This window comes from Stenella coeruleoalba (assembly GCF_951394435.1).
Source record: "Stenella coeruleoalba genome assembly, chromosome: 3".
Classification (NCBI taxonomy): Eukaryota; Metazoa; Chordata; class Mammalia; order Artiodactyla; family Delphinidae; genus Stenella; species Stenella coeruleoalba.
The window spans coordinates 37,478,214-37,492,856 of NC_137148.1; the positions used below are offsets into that span (position 1 = coordinate 37,478,214).

Sequence of the window (14,643 nt, forward strand, 5' to 3'; positions counted from 1 at the left end):
AACAGGCTCTCCAGGTAATGATAATTCATATAAAATGTTAGAAAATATGGTTCCAGGTGATAATAGAGGAACAACTTGGAAGAATCTGTTCTGAAAATGACCACCTGGAGCAGTGTCATCCCACTGACCTGGCCTCTCATCACGCAGAGTTTATTAGCAAAATTATGCAGTTCTTTAGGGCACTGACTTGTTGGATCTTCTTCTTATAGCAACTCAGCATTTGCCCTGAGTACTATTTATTCAATGTGGAATGGCCTGCTTCATATTTCCACCCAATTTAATATTTCCACCAATCCTAGCGCTGGCCCCTTTACGTAATGACAAGGAGTCCTAGGCTATCTTTGCTATACTTTAATCTATTAGGCACACTGTTGACTGAACAGTCTTTTAAAAAAATCTAATCTAATTGTACCACTCTTCGGCTTCAAATTCTTACTAGACTCTCATAGCATTTAGGCTAAAATACAATGTGGCTAAGTAGGTCTGTGAGGTGCCGTCCACCCTGACCCATGTCAGTCTCTCCAGTCTCATCCAGAGCCATTTCGCTTATCTCTGTGCTCTGGTCACACTTTCCTTTTGTCTGTTCCTGAATCACGGCAAGCTTTTTCACACTCAGTGCTTTTTCCCATGCTGTTTATTTCACTATCTTACCTCTATTCATTCTTCAGGTCTCTTCCTAAATATCAATTTTTCTTCTCTCCCACTCCCACCACATCCCATATGAATCAAGTCAGAGACTAAAAATCTCTTAGCAGACCTTCACATTTCCCTTCTTAGCACTTTAAATTTTTATAATTTATTGCTTTCTGTGAACCTTGTTACTGTGTCATGCCCCTCCCTCACCCCTACTGTACTACAGGAATCATCATGAGAGAAGGTACCATATCTGTTTGCTCACTTTGTATGCGTAGCATCCTGTACCAGGCCTGACACGTAGTAAGCATTCAATAAATACACATCAAATGGATAAAAAGTGGATTACTTGAGACTCAACTCACATGACATCTTAACCCCAAAGACTATTCGGATCCTACTTCTTTATAAAAGACTGTTGTTTCCAGCAGTTTTATTGATCAGAGTGTCCCTATCTACTTAAAAGGCTGGCATTCTTGTTCTGTTAATATATTTGTGCTAATGATTCTATCAGTAAGCATTTATGAAGTGATCTATTTGCTTTTGGACCCTTACAATCTAGGTTAGGAGTACACCATATTTCATGCACGACTGTGATTTACTTTCTTAAAAGACAATTTCAATGACTACCTCCCATTGCTAAAATTTTGCAAGGGTTATCCTTTTCCCAACGCACAGTCTCATCCCTCCAGCATTGAAAACTATTCTTAGGTAGACCATAACCTAAACTAATTTCACACTTTGCCCAGCAAGGTAGTTTTCACTTCACTCAAACTAGACAATTCAATATTCCCCACACATGGCCACCTCTGGGCCTTTGCACATTTTGTTCCTGTCAGCCAAGAATCTTCTCACAATTAGGGCTCTTTTCTGGGGCATTTCTCCAGTGGTGATCATCTCTGCCTGTTGATTTCCTCTACATTCTTCAAGGTCCATTTCCAATGGATCCCAGTGATCTAACTAAACAAATTCAAGTACATGAAGTGGTTCTTGTCCATTGCGGGTTTTTGTCAGATTAGTGGATCCCTGGTGACAAGCTTTGCCCTGTAAAAGTGCTTAATAGTGTATTTATGTCTTATGACATATAAGGGACACAAATACAATACAGTAAAACACTTGAAAAAGAACTTCAAGGAGGACGTTCAAATGAAAATTCAAACATTTCTAAAAAATTATATCCATACATCAACCAATAAAAGAAAATAGTAGAAAATACAACTCTACTTTAGAGCCATTAGAAACAGGTATCAGATGTGCCGTCAATGATAAATGTAAACTGCAAGGAACTAAAGAAGGATTGGTGAGGACAAATCTTTAGCAACTCATACAGTCCTGAAACCATGAATACCCACAACAAAGACGCAGGAAATTTCAGCATATACCACTGAGTTTTGGTACGGAAAGTATCACCGAGTGAAAGGGATACCACTGGGATATATTAAAATACAAAGATTGAAAATCATTAGTAAAAGAGATTTACAATAGGCAAAATTCTGTTTTTCTCCTTGGTTAAATTAACAGCCTCAAGCTCTCTATCTTTACTTGTACCTATCTCTATAACAGTACTCAGTTAATGTACTAACACTTTTCCCAGCTGATCACATAAAGTATTATTCTGCCAGGAGCCCAATTTGTTAGCAGCCCAAGTGGCCACATGAAGCTAACCCAAGGGTTATGGCACTGCTATTTTTCTATGAGAAAATCTCCCAGATATTCCCAGTCTGAGGGTTGCCCTGGCCTGAGAATGTTTGGCAGTACTACCAGTTTAACATACCAGAGTATGTAAAGTTCAGCTCCTGGGAAGCAAAAGTATATAGTATAGCCGAATTGGAAATCTTTCCAACTAATTAAGGAACCATGTGGGAGTTTTGCTTATGGCATTCTCATTTGTAAAGGAAGGAAGAAGGCATTTACTAATAATGAAGAAAACCCATGAAACATTTTGCTGAATGCACATTGATTTTAGAGCCACCTCTTCCCACTAAGAATGCACTCAGTGGGCTTCCCTGGTGGCGCAGTGGTTGAGAGTCTGCCGCGGTCCGGGAAGATCCCACATGCCGTGGAGCGGCTGGGCCCGTGAGCCATGGCCGCTGAGCCTGCGCGTCCGGAGCCTGTGCTCCGCAACGGGAGAGGCCACAACGGTGAGAGGCCCGCGTACCGCAAAAAAAAAAAAAAAAAAAAGTTTGGACACCTGCAAATATTCTTAATCCTCACTGTCCCCTCTGAGCATCGCAGCACTGAGGCTTCTATGCGTGTGGCTGAAATACACAATTACAAAGACACAGGTCTTCCCATCATGGTGTTATATTCCCTCTGAACATATAGAATGTACACAATAAACAGATTATTATAGCTTGGGATAATCAGGGAAGGTGTCACAGTCTTCCAAAGGGAAGGGCAGAACCTGTGTAAACACTAAAAGGGATTAAAGTATGTAAGGAGGGAGGATGAAAGGTTCTGGAGGCAGGTCAGAATCATTTGGTTTGTTGCGAGAACAATAATTATGTGGCTGGAAGAGAGATTTGGCCGTGAGATCCATAAGAGTTTAAAAGTTGGTTTGGCATCATTCCTCCTCCAACCAAATTCTTTTTGAAGGGCATATTACCATGAAAGTATATATATTATCCATAATCACTTTATTTTAAATGACCTGAAATTTGCTTTCTTGCAAATGAGATTTAAGTAGCTTGAAAATGAGAGCAGGTCTTAGTGTCCAGCCTTTTGTCTCTGGTCATAACCTTGCCTTATACAAATTTGGAAGATTAGACTGCTTAAAAATATTTCTGGGGAATATGAAATTTATGTGGCAGTCCTGACTATAGTCCTTCATTTACAAGGAAAGAATAAGTATCTATGGATTATGAATTAAAACCAAGGAAATAATATTTGTCTGAACTGACTTGGTTTAGGATATAGTGTTTTTCATATGATTACATAAAATTGTATAATTCAATATGGTTCATGCAGGATTACATATAACTCACCTGTATGGTTGAGAGACTACTTACATAAACTGTACCTCCTTATTCCAAAGGGATTTTAATGGACATCATATAAACACTTGCAAACATGATAAAACTTTGTCCATTTGGATAAATTTAGAATTTCAATTTCTTATCATTATTAAATGAAGAATCAGTAGTTTTTACAATTTTAGGCAACATAATCAATATTTGAAGCCCAGGGCAGCACTGGCTCACTGCCTTGTGCTCTATCACTAGAAAGCACAGTCTATTTAAACAAATCATTCCTGCACCTGCCTTAGGTTTATATACACTCTGCTTCCTGGATTCAGAAGCTATTCAGTGTATAAAGTTATCTCAATTTGATAATTTCCTCATACAATTAAATATTTGTCATGTTCAAATTTCACACTAAAAATCATTCATGTACATCAGGTACACCAAGGTGAGTTGAAAACTTCTTACTCTAAATTCATAATGTGTTCTGTGTTAAAATTCTTGCTTATTACAGAAGGAAAATTGCACACCTAAAAGCTGCTATTACTATAATTATTTGACAGGAAAGAGAGTGTCAAGTTTAGATATAATAGTAGGCTTCCCAGGGGTGCCCAAGTGTAAGGACTAAGATACAACAGTATAAAGACACAGTGATCTAAAGCAGTTTCATTTCAAGACTAGATGAACTGTGGATATATCTAGAGAAGTTGGTAACTACCCAAGGTCAGTTTAAAAAAAAGGAATGGTCACTGTGAGCAGTATGTCTAGATAGGTGTTTCCCAAAGTGTACATTAATCACTTAAAATACATGGGAGGGGGGCTTCCCTGGTGGCGCAGTGGTTGAGAGTCCGCCTGCCGATGCAGGGATGTTTGTGACCCGGTCTGGGAGGATCCGACATGCCGTGGAGCGGCTAGGCCCGTGAGCCATGGCCACTGAGCCTGCGCTTCTGGAGCCTGTACTCCGCAACGGGAGAGGCCACAACAGTGAGAGGCCCACGTACCGCAAAAAAAAAAAAAAAATACATGGGGGTTTGGCATAGAGGGAAGAGGCAAAATGTTCAATGCTCAGGGCACACAAACTTATAGCAAAAAACCTTTTCAATTCATTGTTTCAATCAACATTTCCAAACTCAGTTGACCAGGAAACAATTATATACGTAATTCAACAATAAACCATATATATACATGTGTAGTATATATGTATACATATGCGTATGTTTATGATTTATTTCCATTATCTGTGGAAGAGGCTTTGAGAAGAGCTGAGATTTAAAAAAAGGTCTAAAAAGCTGCTAGACTAGGACTTACTCTTCCCTCCTCATGTTCACTGAACTGCTCATCTGCGATATCAGAATACCTGATAGATATTCTGAGGCTCCTTCTCCTACATGGATTTACAATTGTAAACGATGATCCAAGGATCAAGACTTCTGCAGGTCTACAGAGGTCAGAGAGTAGAGTGAGAATTTTCCTGACGATGGGGAACCGATTTCTTTGAGGAGAATGATTGCTCTTCTCTGAGTCCCTTTCCCAGCCTGCTTTGGGACAGGGGAGGCTATCTTCTAACACTTGACCTGTTGGGGGAGCTTCAAGAAAATCACTTGGGGATTTTTGAAGTAAGTTCACTAGTTGAGAGACGTGAGTCTGGGGTCTGATCACCTCCAAAAACATGTAAATAGCCTGTGGACACTGGGGCCTGACTCCTGCCAAGGAACTGAAGAAGGCTAGACACAGGCTCCTCATTGCTTTGGTGGAGGAGGCAGCAGTGCTGAGAGATGGGCTAAGAGAGGGATGCATGAGGGCTTCTCTGTGGACCAGACCTGAGTGATATAGGAGGGCCAGCATTACATCTTCAGTCCCGTCCAAGAGTGCCCACTGGCAGAGCAAGGAGCCCTCAGCAGAAAGAGGCTGCAGATGACTGCCAAATTCTCAGGGCCTCTTCTAGGGAAGTGCAGGGACTCAGTGGGGCTCACCTAAAATGCCCAAAGGATCTCTCAAAGAAAGTGCCAGTTTTACTTATCTGCCAGACCCACCCAGGGACACTAGTTTAACAGCTCTAGCACGTGCATCCAAATTGCCTCTTCCCTTCCCTTTCCTCCTCACTGCTATCTTCCACCTTGATGAGAAGACATAACAGCAGCTCCTAGTAGGCTTATAATAGAAGAGAGAAGTGAGCCTACAGGGCAAGCCCAGCTTTCTCACTCCTGGCTCTTCCAGCCCCACAAAGTCCTGGGTGGGGATGCGGAAAGATTTAATTTGCCCAGGAAAGATGAACCTCACTAAATAAAAACAGTAACTGGAGATAAAAATAACAAAACAAAACCAAACCACTGTGTTTGGATATTTCAAAGTTGAGCTTGTTCAGTAACCAGTAACAGAAAGTATGCAGACTGCTGGTAATCCAGAGCAGAGCATCAGGGGAGGCACATTTTAAATACTATGCATTTTACACCATAAAGTCTATACCTAAGAGAAGGGGGAAACAGAGCTGTCTGAAATGTAAAAGAATACAAAATATGATAGCTCATGAAATGAGCAGCATACTATGTGCTTCAAGTCCAAGTTTAACCTGCAATGTGACAATATAAAGATCATCACACATTGTTTTGGTCAAGAGAGAAAGTAGTAACAATGAGGATGATCGACACTATAACCCTGTCAGATTAGCAGCACTGGTATATTGTGTAGATTAGGATCTCGTAATCAGAGGACCTTATTCTACTGCTCGGGATGATAGAACTACTTAAACTTGGGGGATCCAGATTGAAGAGATGTTCCCTGGGAAGGAAGAATTAAATGACTCTGAGATTCCAAAGTAAAATAGTGGGCTAGGTGACTTGTAGCAGACTAGACTTAAAAATATGTTCACCTGAGACAAAGAATATGGTAAGTGATGGAGAGGAATGAATTCTGGAGCCGGATTAGGTGGTTGAAGACCAACACATTCTGAAAGGCTACTATAATAGCTATTGGTTACAGCTCACTTCTTTTGCATCAAAAATATGTTACTGGATACACAGCAGTGAAAGTAGTATCACTGTTAATTTTGCAGACACCCATGGCAGATGGTTCCAATACCTAAAGACAAATACTAACTACAAAAATAATTAATCAGTTCCTCAAAAAGTTAAACCTAGAATTATTATATGACTCAGCAATTCCACTCCTAGGTATACACCTAAAGGAATGAAAATAGGTACTCAAATAAATACTTGTACACGAATGTTAACAGCAGCACTATTCACAGTAGCCAAAGGTAGAAACAACTCAAAATCCATCAACTCATAAATGGATAAACAAAACATTAATTAACTAATTAATGGAACATTAATCAGCCGTAAAAAGGAATGAAGCACTGATACATGATACAAACTGGATGAGCCGCAAAAATATTTTAAAAGGTCACATATTATATGATTGTATTTATATGAAATATATAGAATAGGGAAATCAATAGAAAGAAAGCAGACTAGTAGTTGCCTTGGGGTGGGGGAGGGGAAAATGGGGAGTGACTGCTTAATGCTTAAAGGATGAAAGTGTCTTACAACTAGATAGTGGTGCTGGTTGCACAACATTATGAATGGACTGAACGCCATTGAACTGTACACTTTAAAACAGTTACTGGTGAATTCTGTGTTATGAGTATTTTATCTAAAAAAAAACCCAAAGTGGCCAAATCACAAAGGAAGCTGCAAGCCAATCATACATTATGCAGAACAATTCTATAAGACTGAATTGAAAATAAGACATTTATTGTTCATAAAAGTATACATTTAAAAAAGTAACACAATGTCTTTAAGACCTAAATTATGCTGAGTAGAAAATGGGAACGGTATTCTGGAACCAAACTTCTTGACAGATCTTGGTTTGAAGACCAAAAAAAATTATATTTCTTTAATCAGCTATTCCTGACTAAATTGCTTCAAATGTCAGAAAGTAACAAGAAGTTACCCCAGTATCCTTGCCCTCTATTAAGCACTTGTAAAATCAAGAATTTGATGACTTGAATTATGAAGAACATCATAACATATTTGCATGTAAATGTTTATGACTACATAGTTGAATAAATTGGGTTGCCAAGTTAAACGTGGCTTATAGAGCAGGTCTAAGAACATAAAAATGGTGAATTGACTTAATAGGCAATACAATGCTAATAAACACAGTCCTAGAAATTAAAGATGTGTTTATTTTATTTTATTTTATTTTTTACTTTTTTTAGCGTTACGTGGGCCTCTCACTGTTGCGGCCTCTCCCGTTGCGGAGCACAGGCTCCGGACGCGCAGGCTCAGCGGCCATGGCTCACGGGCCCAGCCGCTCCGCGGCATGTGGGATCTTCCCGGACCGGGGCACGAACCCGTGTCCCCTGCATCGGCAGGCGGACTTTCAACCACTGCACTACCAGGGAAGCCCAAGATTTGTTTATTTTTAAGAAAATATGTAGCAATGATGTAGGCAAAAAGGAAGTGGGAAAGAGCATTTTTATGAAAAGCAATATCCACTGAAAGGGAAAAAGAAATAGTGTAACAGAAACATATATGTAGTCTTATCTCAAATACCCATAAATTTAGCCCAAATTCTATTGAGCATATAATTTTTACTAAAAATCACCATTGTATGAAGTTTCTTTCCCCTTACTATGTGCTTTGTTCTTTGCAGTTTAATTGGAGGCTTTATTTTAAAATGAACTTTGAAGCTATTTTGGTGGTTCATCTTTTCATTACTTCAGTAAAAAAACATCAGCTTGCTCACTGTAATAGTTGGTGGCAGCGTAATTAAATTCAAGGGAAATAAAGTATCTAGGTTCCCTTTTTTCCTATTGTGTGACTAAAGTGTTGAACACTTCTGTAAATAAAGCCACAAATGAAAGATCTTTGGCTGTTTTGTGAGTAATTATGAGTCTAAGCTGTTATCACTCACCAAGAGACGTATTCTAGAACTATTTTAACCATTACTTTCAGATATGTTCTTTGGCAAGGTGCATATTATATATTCTGTCATGTTCAACAGAGCTCCCACATTAGAAAGTCTTCCTTCAGTTATAAAACATTCTTATTGGGCTTCCTTGGTGGCGCAGTGGTTGAGAGTCCGCTTGCTGATGCAGGAGACACAGGTTCGTGCCCCGGTCCGGAAGGATCCCACATGCCGTGGAGCGGCTGGGCCTGTGAGCCACGGCCGCTGAGCCTGCGCGTCCGGAGCCTGGGCTCCGCAACGGGAGAGGCCACAACAGGGAGAGGTCCGCGTACCGCAAAAAAAAACCCCAAATCAAACCAAACCAAACCAAAACAAAAAAACAACAAAAAAAACCCCACATTCTTATCTGTCAGAAAGTTACTGATATTTGGTGAAGAATATAAGTACTGGCTGATTATCCAAGGTCTAGTCCCAACCAAAGTAATTCAGCATATTAAAAAAATCCGATGAATAAATCAGTGAACGAATTTACTTTTTGTCTCTCTTTTGAGAAAAGTTTAGAGCACCAATCATTTAAATTAACACATTGTGCATGTGAATGTATGATAGCAGCTGTTAATATGCATTTTAAAGAGGGTGTGTGGTGACTTATCTAGCTACAAGGGCAACATATGTTCAGCTATGCATATGGACTTAATATAAATTATGATTGTAACATGCAGAGAGGCACAGAGAGACGTGCAATGGCTGCCTGTCTGCATTTAATCAGCTAACAACATATTTTTCTAACTGTATAAGAAAAGTCTTTATATTATCTTAACTGTTGAAAAATTATAGAACATGAACAATGATAATACCTTAAATTAGTTTCATACATTTTGAAACAGGTAACTATTTTTTTCTGTGAATGAAAATGCAGATTTTTAAAAAAAATATGTATTATTTAAGAGAGAAATTGGAAACAAAAGCTACAAGGACCACCTTGAAGACACTTCAAAATATGGAAACAGATTGTGTTTTCCTCCTTTAAACATTTTATCTCATTGTAGTTTTGATAGAGGGCATAGTTTAGTTATCTGAACACAATTAAGTTTACAAACTAGCTGATTGAACGTATTAGAGATAAAACAAATTACCTTCTCTTGATATTGCCTTCTTGAAGAATCCAAAGACTGGATTAGAGCTGTGGCATGGCCAACAAACATGGCGTAGCAGGTAGCTCCCACGATCATGCTCAGCATGGTGATCCAGAGGTCAGACATGCTCACCGGGGCCTGGGCTCCGTACCCGATGCACAGCATGTGACTCATCGCTTTGAAGAGTGCGTATGAATACTGCTTTCCCCAAGAGTCATTCTGCAACAGAAAAGAGGAAGTAGACTGAACCATTAGGATAGCAGAAGAAAAACCATGAAAAAGTATGACCCGTACACAGAAGCATTATAACATTCTTGTAATGGAGCATTTACACAGGTACTTCTCCCCAGTAGCTAATCACATGACGATGTTTTTCAACGCTTACCCAGAAAAATGAAATAGAAATAGTCTACTGTTATAATACACAATCCTAGTCAGTTTTTGATGTGTTATTTTAAAAACTAAACACTCCTTTTGGGATAATGAATGAACGCTGATTAGCTCATTTTAAAGTTTCCAGGAAATCTGGTCATTCTCTAGCAATATATTTGCAAGCTGAGAAATGCTGCAGATAGATGTGAAGCAGATAGGCCTAAGTATAGGAATTTTTATCAAAACCATGATGTTAGATTTTGAAAGTCCAAATGGTAGACTTGTGTAGTCCCTAGTCCTATACGTCTTAAATGAAAAATAAACATAATTTGGAAATACAGATCTGATAAATGAAAAGACTTCCTTGAAGCCTTCTCTGAGTAATGTTTATTGAAATTCAAATGTCAGGGTTGTTGATGGATGAATCTTGTTGGCTTTCTATAAAATAATAAAATAAAATAGAATAACATAAGCAAAATAATATCTTGGCAGACACTGAAAAAAAAACCTGACTTCAGAGATCAGTTATTAGATGCAATTTCTGATGTCATTTCAAAACTTTATTCTAAGCTCAATTCTACAAAAATAAGCTGTTCAATATGTTTTATATAGTGTCTGATAAAATTTAAAGGACTTTTTTGATCAATTTGTCTCAAACTCCCTAGTCCAGGATGTACATAATTTATGAGACTCAGTGCAAAATAAAAATCTGAAGCGCTTTAGTGCAAAATGTAGGGAAAAAGGATACTGTTAAAGATAATAATATATAAAGACTTTTCCTTAAAATATTTTATTACTTATAAAACTTAGGAAAATAGTGCTAGTTGAGTAACAACACAAATTTACACATTTCAAAAAGTGAAATATTGCTGTCATAATTATATAAAATACAAGTAATACTATACTACTGTGATATCTTGATTGATCATACAATTTTTCTGGCGTAATTTTCTGCCAAATTCATTCCTTAGGTCATCAAAACTCATACAATTAATAATTTCACCTTCAGTGATAAAATTGAAAATGACATGTTGCTTTTGGCTAATGTAAGATCACAAATAATTTCTGATACATTTTTAATTTTGAGGAAGATCTTTCTGTTGATGCAACTGTTACTGGAACTATTAAGAGTATTTTATAGCCTGGGACATTAGGATAAATTTTTGATAAATAATTATTATTATTATTATTATTTTTTGCGGTATGCGGGCCTCTCACTGTTGTGGCCTCTCCCGTTGCGGAGCACAGGCTCCGGACGCGCAGGCTCAGCGATCCTGGCTCACGGGCCCAGCCGCTCCGCGGCATGTGGGATCTTCCCAGACCGGGGCACGAACCCGTGTCCCCTGCATCGGCAGGCGGACTCTCAACCACTGCGCCACCAGGGAAGCCCCGATAAATTATTTTAATGTATACATTTTAGTACATTTGGAGCTGATAATTCTCATGGAATAATTTTTAATTAGGATTAACTCTTCATATAAATCACATTCATGAAACTGAATGTGATTTTTTAAATTACAGTTTTTATTTTAAAATAACTATAGATTAACATGGAAATTGTAAGAAATAATAGAGAAATATCTCATGTACCCTTCATCAGTTTCCCTGAATGGTGACATCTTGCAAACTATAGTGCAATGTTACAACAGGAAATTGACATGGATACAATCCACTGATCTCATTCATATTTCACTAAATGTGTACTCATTTGTGTATTTAGTTTTATGCAATTCTATTACGTGTAGGTTCCTGTATTCATCATCATCGTCAACGTACAGAACAATTCCATCACAACAAAGAACCTTTACACTGCTTTTATTTTTATTTATTTATTTATTTTGGCTGTGTTGGGTCTTCGTTCTGTGCAAGGGCTTTCTCTAGTTGTGGCAAGCGGGGGCCACTCTTCATCGCGGTGCGCGTGCCTCTCACTATCGCGGCCTCTCTTGTTGCGGAGCACAGGCTCCAGATGTGCAGGCTCAGTAGTTGTGACTCACGGGCCCAGTTGCTCCGCGGCATGTGGGATCTTCCCAGAGCAGGGCTCGAACTCGTGTCCCCTGCATTGGCAGGCAGATTCTCAACCACTGCGCCACCAGGGAAGCCCTACACTGCTTTTATACTGAATTTAATGTTAAATGTAAATGTATGCAATGATATTTTAATATTTCCTCTGACATTTCCTATAACTTGCCCAGGTCGTACAAGAAACCAAAAGTAGTTTCATGATTTTTATATAATCCATAATGCCTGTTTATGTATTCTATTCCTGTATTTTCTTTTTTTTTTTTTTTTTTTGCGGTACGCGGGCCTCTCACTGCTGTGGCCTCTCCCGTTGCGGAGCACAGGCTCCAGACACGCACGCTCAGTGGCCATGGCTCACGGGCCCAGCCTCTCTGCGGCATGTGGGATCTTCCCAGACCGGGGCTCGAACCCGTGTCCCCCGCATCGGCAGGCGGACTCTCAACCACTGCGCCACCAGGGAAGCCCCTATATTTTCAATTACAAGGAAAATTTAATTTAAAAATTGTCTTCCTTGTTAATAACTGGCTTATTTAAAATTTCATATGAAAATAGTGTTATTTTCCATTATATGTGATGATCTGTAAATGTAATCCGTATTTCTAGGCTTGTGTATATTTGCTTTGCAGTGTTGCAGGATTTTTCAGATCTGGACATTTCACACTGAAGAATTTTAATAACTCCCTGATAACCTTTATTTCAATGGCCATGTGAACTCCTTTATTTTGTAATAATTTATTGATAAAGTTTATTGCTTGAGCTCTGCAGGTTCTGTCTTGGAACTTAGGCGAGAGATTTAATATTTGTGTAGATTCTTTGGAGATGGGCTCCTGAGACTGATAGGCAGGTGGCCCTTACCATGGTCCTATCCTTGCTGGCATGGGAAGCCCCTCCTATGTCACACTGCTGCTGCCTTTGCCACTGCTAACCTGAGCCCAGTTCCGGCTTGGCCACACTGGGGACGTATAGCATCCCAGACTGCTGAGGCGTGCATATGTGTGCCTTGCTGCCTGGCCCGTTGCTTGGCTTCTGTACTTCCTGCTGTGCCCTCAGGCCTGGACCTGTGTATGCACAGCTGCCACCTTGCAGCTCCGATGCTCATATTCATGCTTTGTTGTCCCAGTGGACTTCACATACAAAACATAAATTCAAAGATAACATTATTATGAATTTCAAGATGGCTGTAGCAGAGCTTTAATCCAAGCACAGGATCCTTCCCAAAGTAGGTTGCTTTGAAACAGCCAGGTCATACACCACATACCCATGAAGCCATCCCTGCCTTTGTCAAATTAACTCTTAAATTATCATAAATTTAAGAAATATATTGAATCTCTGTGGATATTTTTGTTCATTGTTTTAATAGGGCTTTCTAAAATCAAATTTATAGATTAAAATAGAACATGATAAGGTTTAAAAACCCAACCTCAGGGCTTCCCTGGTGGCACAGTGGTTGAGAGTCCGCCTGCTGATGCAGGGGACACGGGTTCGTGCCCCGGTCCGGGAAGATCCCACATGCCGCGGAGCGGCTGGGCCCGTGAGCCATGGCGCTGAGCCTGCGCGTCTGGAGCCTGTGCTCTGCAACGGGAGAGGCCACAACAGTGAGAGGCCCGCGTACCGCAAAAAAAACACCCAACCTCATAAACTTTGGAACAGTATATGGCTGCTGACAAATGAAAACTAACTAGTCTCTTTTAGTTGAAAGAGTTAAGGTTCTTAAAGTGAAATTTATTTTTTTTAATATAATAAAGGCATGCTGCCACAGTAAACTATCCAGAGAGAGAGAACTATAAAATAAAATTTAATTTTAAAGAAAGAAAATTATTTGTATATTATATTATACAACGCAAATTGTATAATGAACCCATGCACAGTTTTAATTTTGGGGAATGAACAGAGTTCATATGTATATATATATAATTACTCTCAGGAATACACTTAAGGTTCCCCAAATTCTAGATGTTCCATGAACAAGAAGTGGAATACTTAATTAACAAGCAATGTGTTCTATAAAAATTTTGAATGTACATGTTATTTAAAATGATATTTCATTCTTGAAATCCAACTCAATAACATACTGATAATACTAAAATTGGATTCATTACAAACCATACTATAAAGTAAACAAAAAGCCTTTTATCCCTATGATCCATTCAAAGAATGGGTAGAAAGAAAACAAGCTTGATTAATTTCTTTCTGGCTTTAAATCTCTTTGGGGCTCCTAGAGAACTCCAGGTATTCACATGTCATGGTGACTTCTATCCCTATATGACGATCTTCTCATGAGCCTGCATCTCCTCATAGATTAGGGCACGGCCATGACATGTTGATCATGTTCTAGAGTCTAAACTACATGATTCAATGGAGACACTCAACACTTTTATTATTGTCAAAAGAAAGAGTGAATAAATAAATTTTGATTATGATGTTAAATCTAATGCAAGAGTTCCTTCCCTTATACAGGGGTATAGAAAAAGCATGTTGTTCATGTTGACGAAATTAGATATAATGCAAATCATTCAAAAGTCCAATGGGATGTCCAGTGGAGATTGCACTTTAATTCTGTTCATATTGTTTAGTTGTGAGGGGAAGCAGCATGTGGAGCTGGAGTATTATTT

The 14,643-nt window shown here is 39.0% G+C and overlaps 1 protein-coding gene across 1 annotated transcript in view; it reads right to left on the reverse strand.

Annotated features, from left to right (window-relative positions):
- Positions 1-14,643, reverse strand: part of HCN1 (hyperpolarization activated cyclic nucleotide gated potassium channel 1) — a gene marked incomplete at both ends in the record, with an annotated part of 366,195 nt that overhangs the window by 101,630 nt on the left and 249,922 nt on the right. The window contains one exon of the mRNA XM_079916908.1: positions 9,641-9,859. Within this exon, the coding sequence (XP_079773034.1) occupies positions 9,641-9,859 (219 nt within the window). The remainder of the gene's footprint in view (positions 1-9,640; positions 9,860-14,643) is intronic.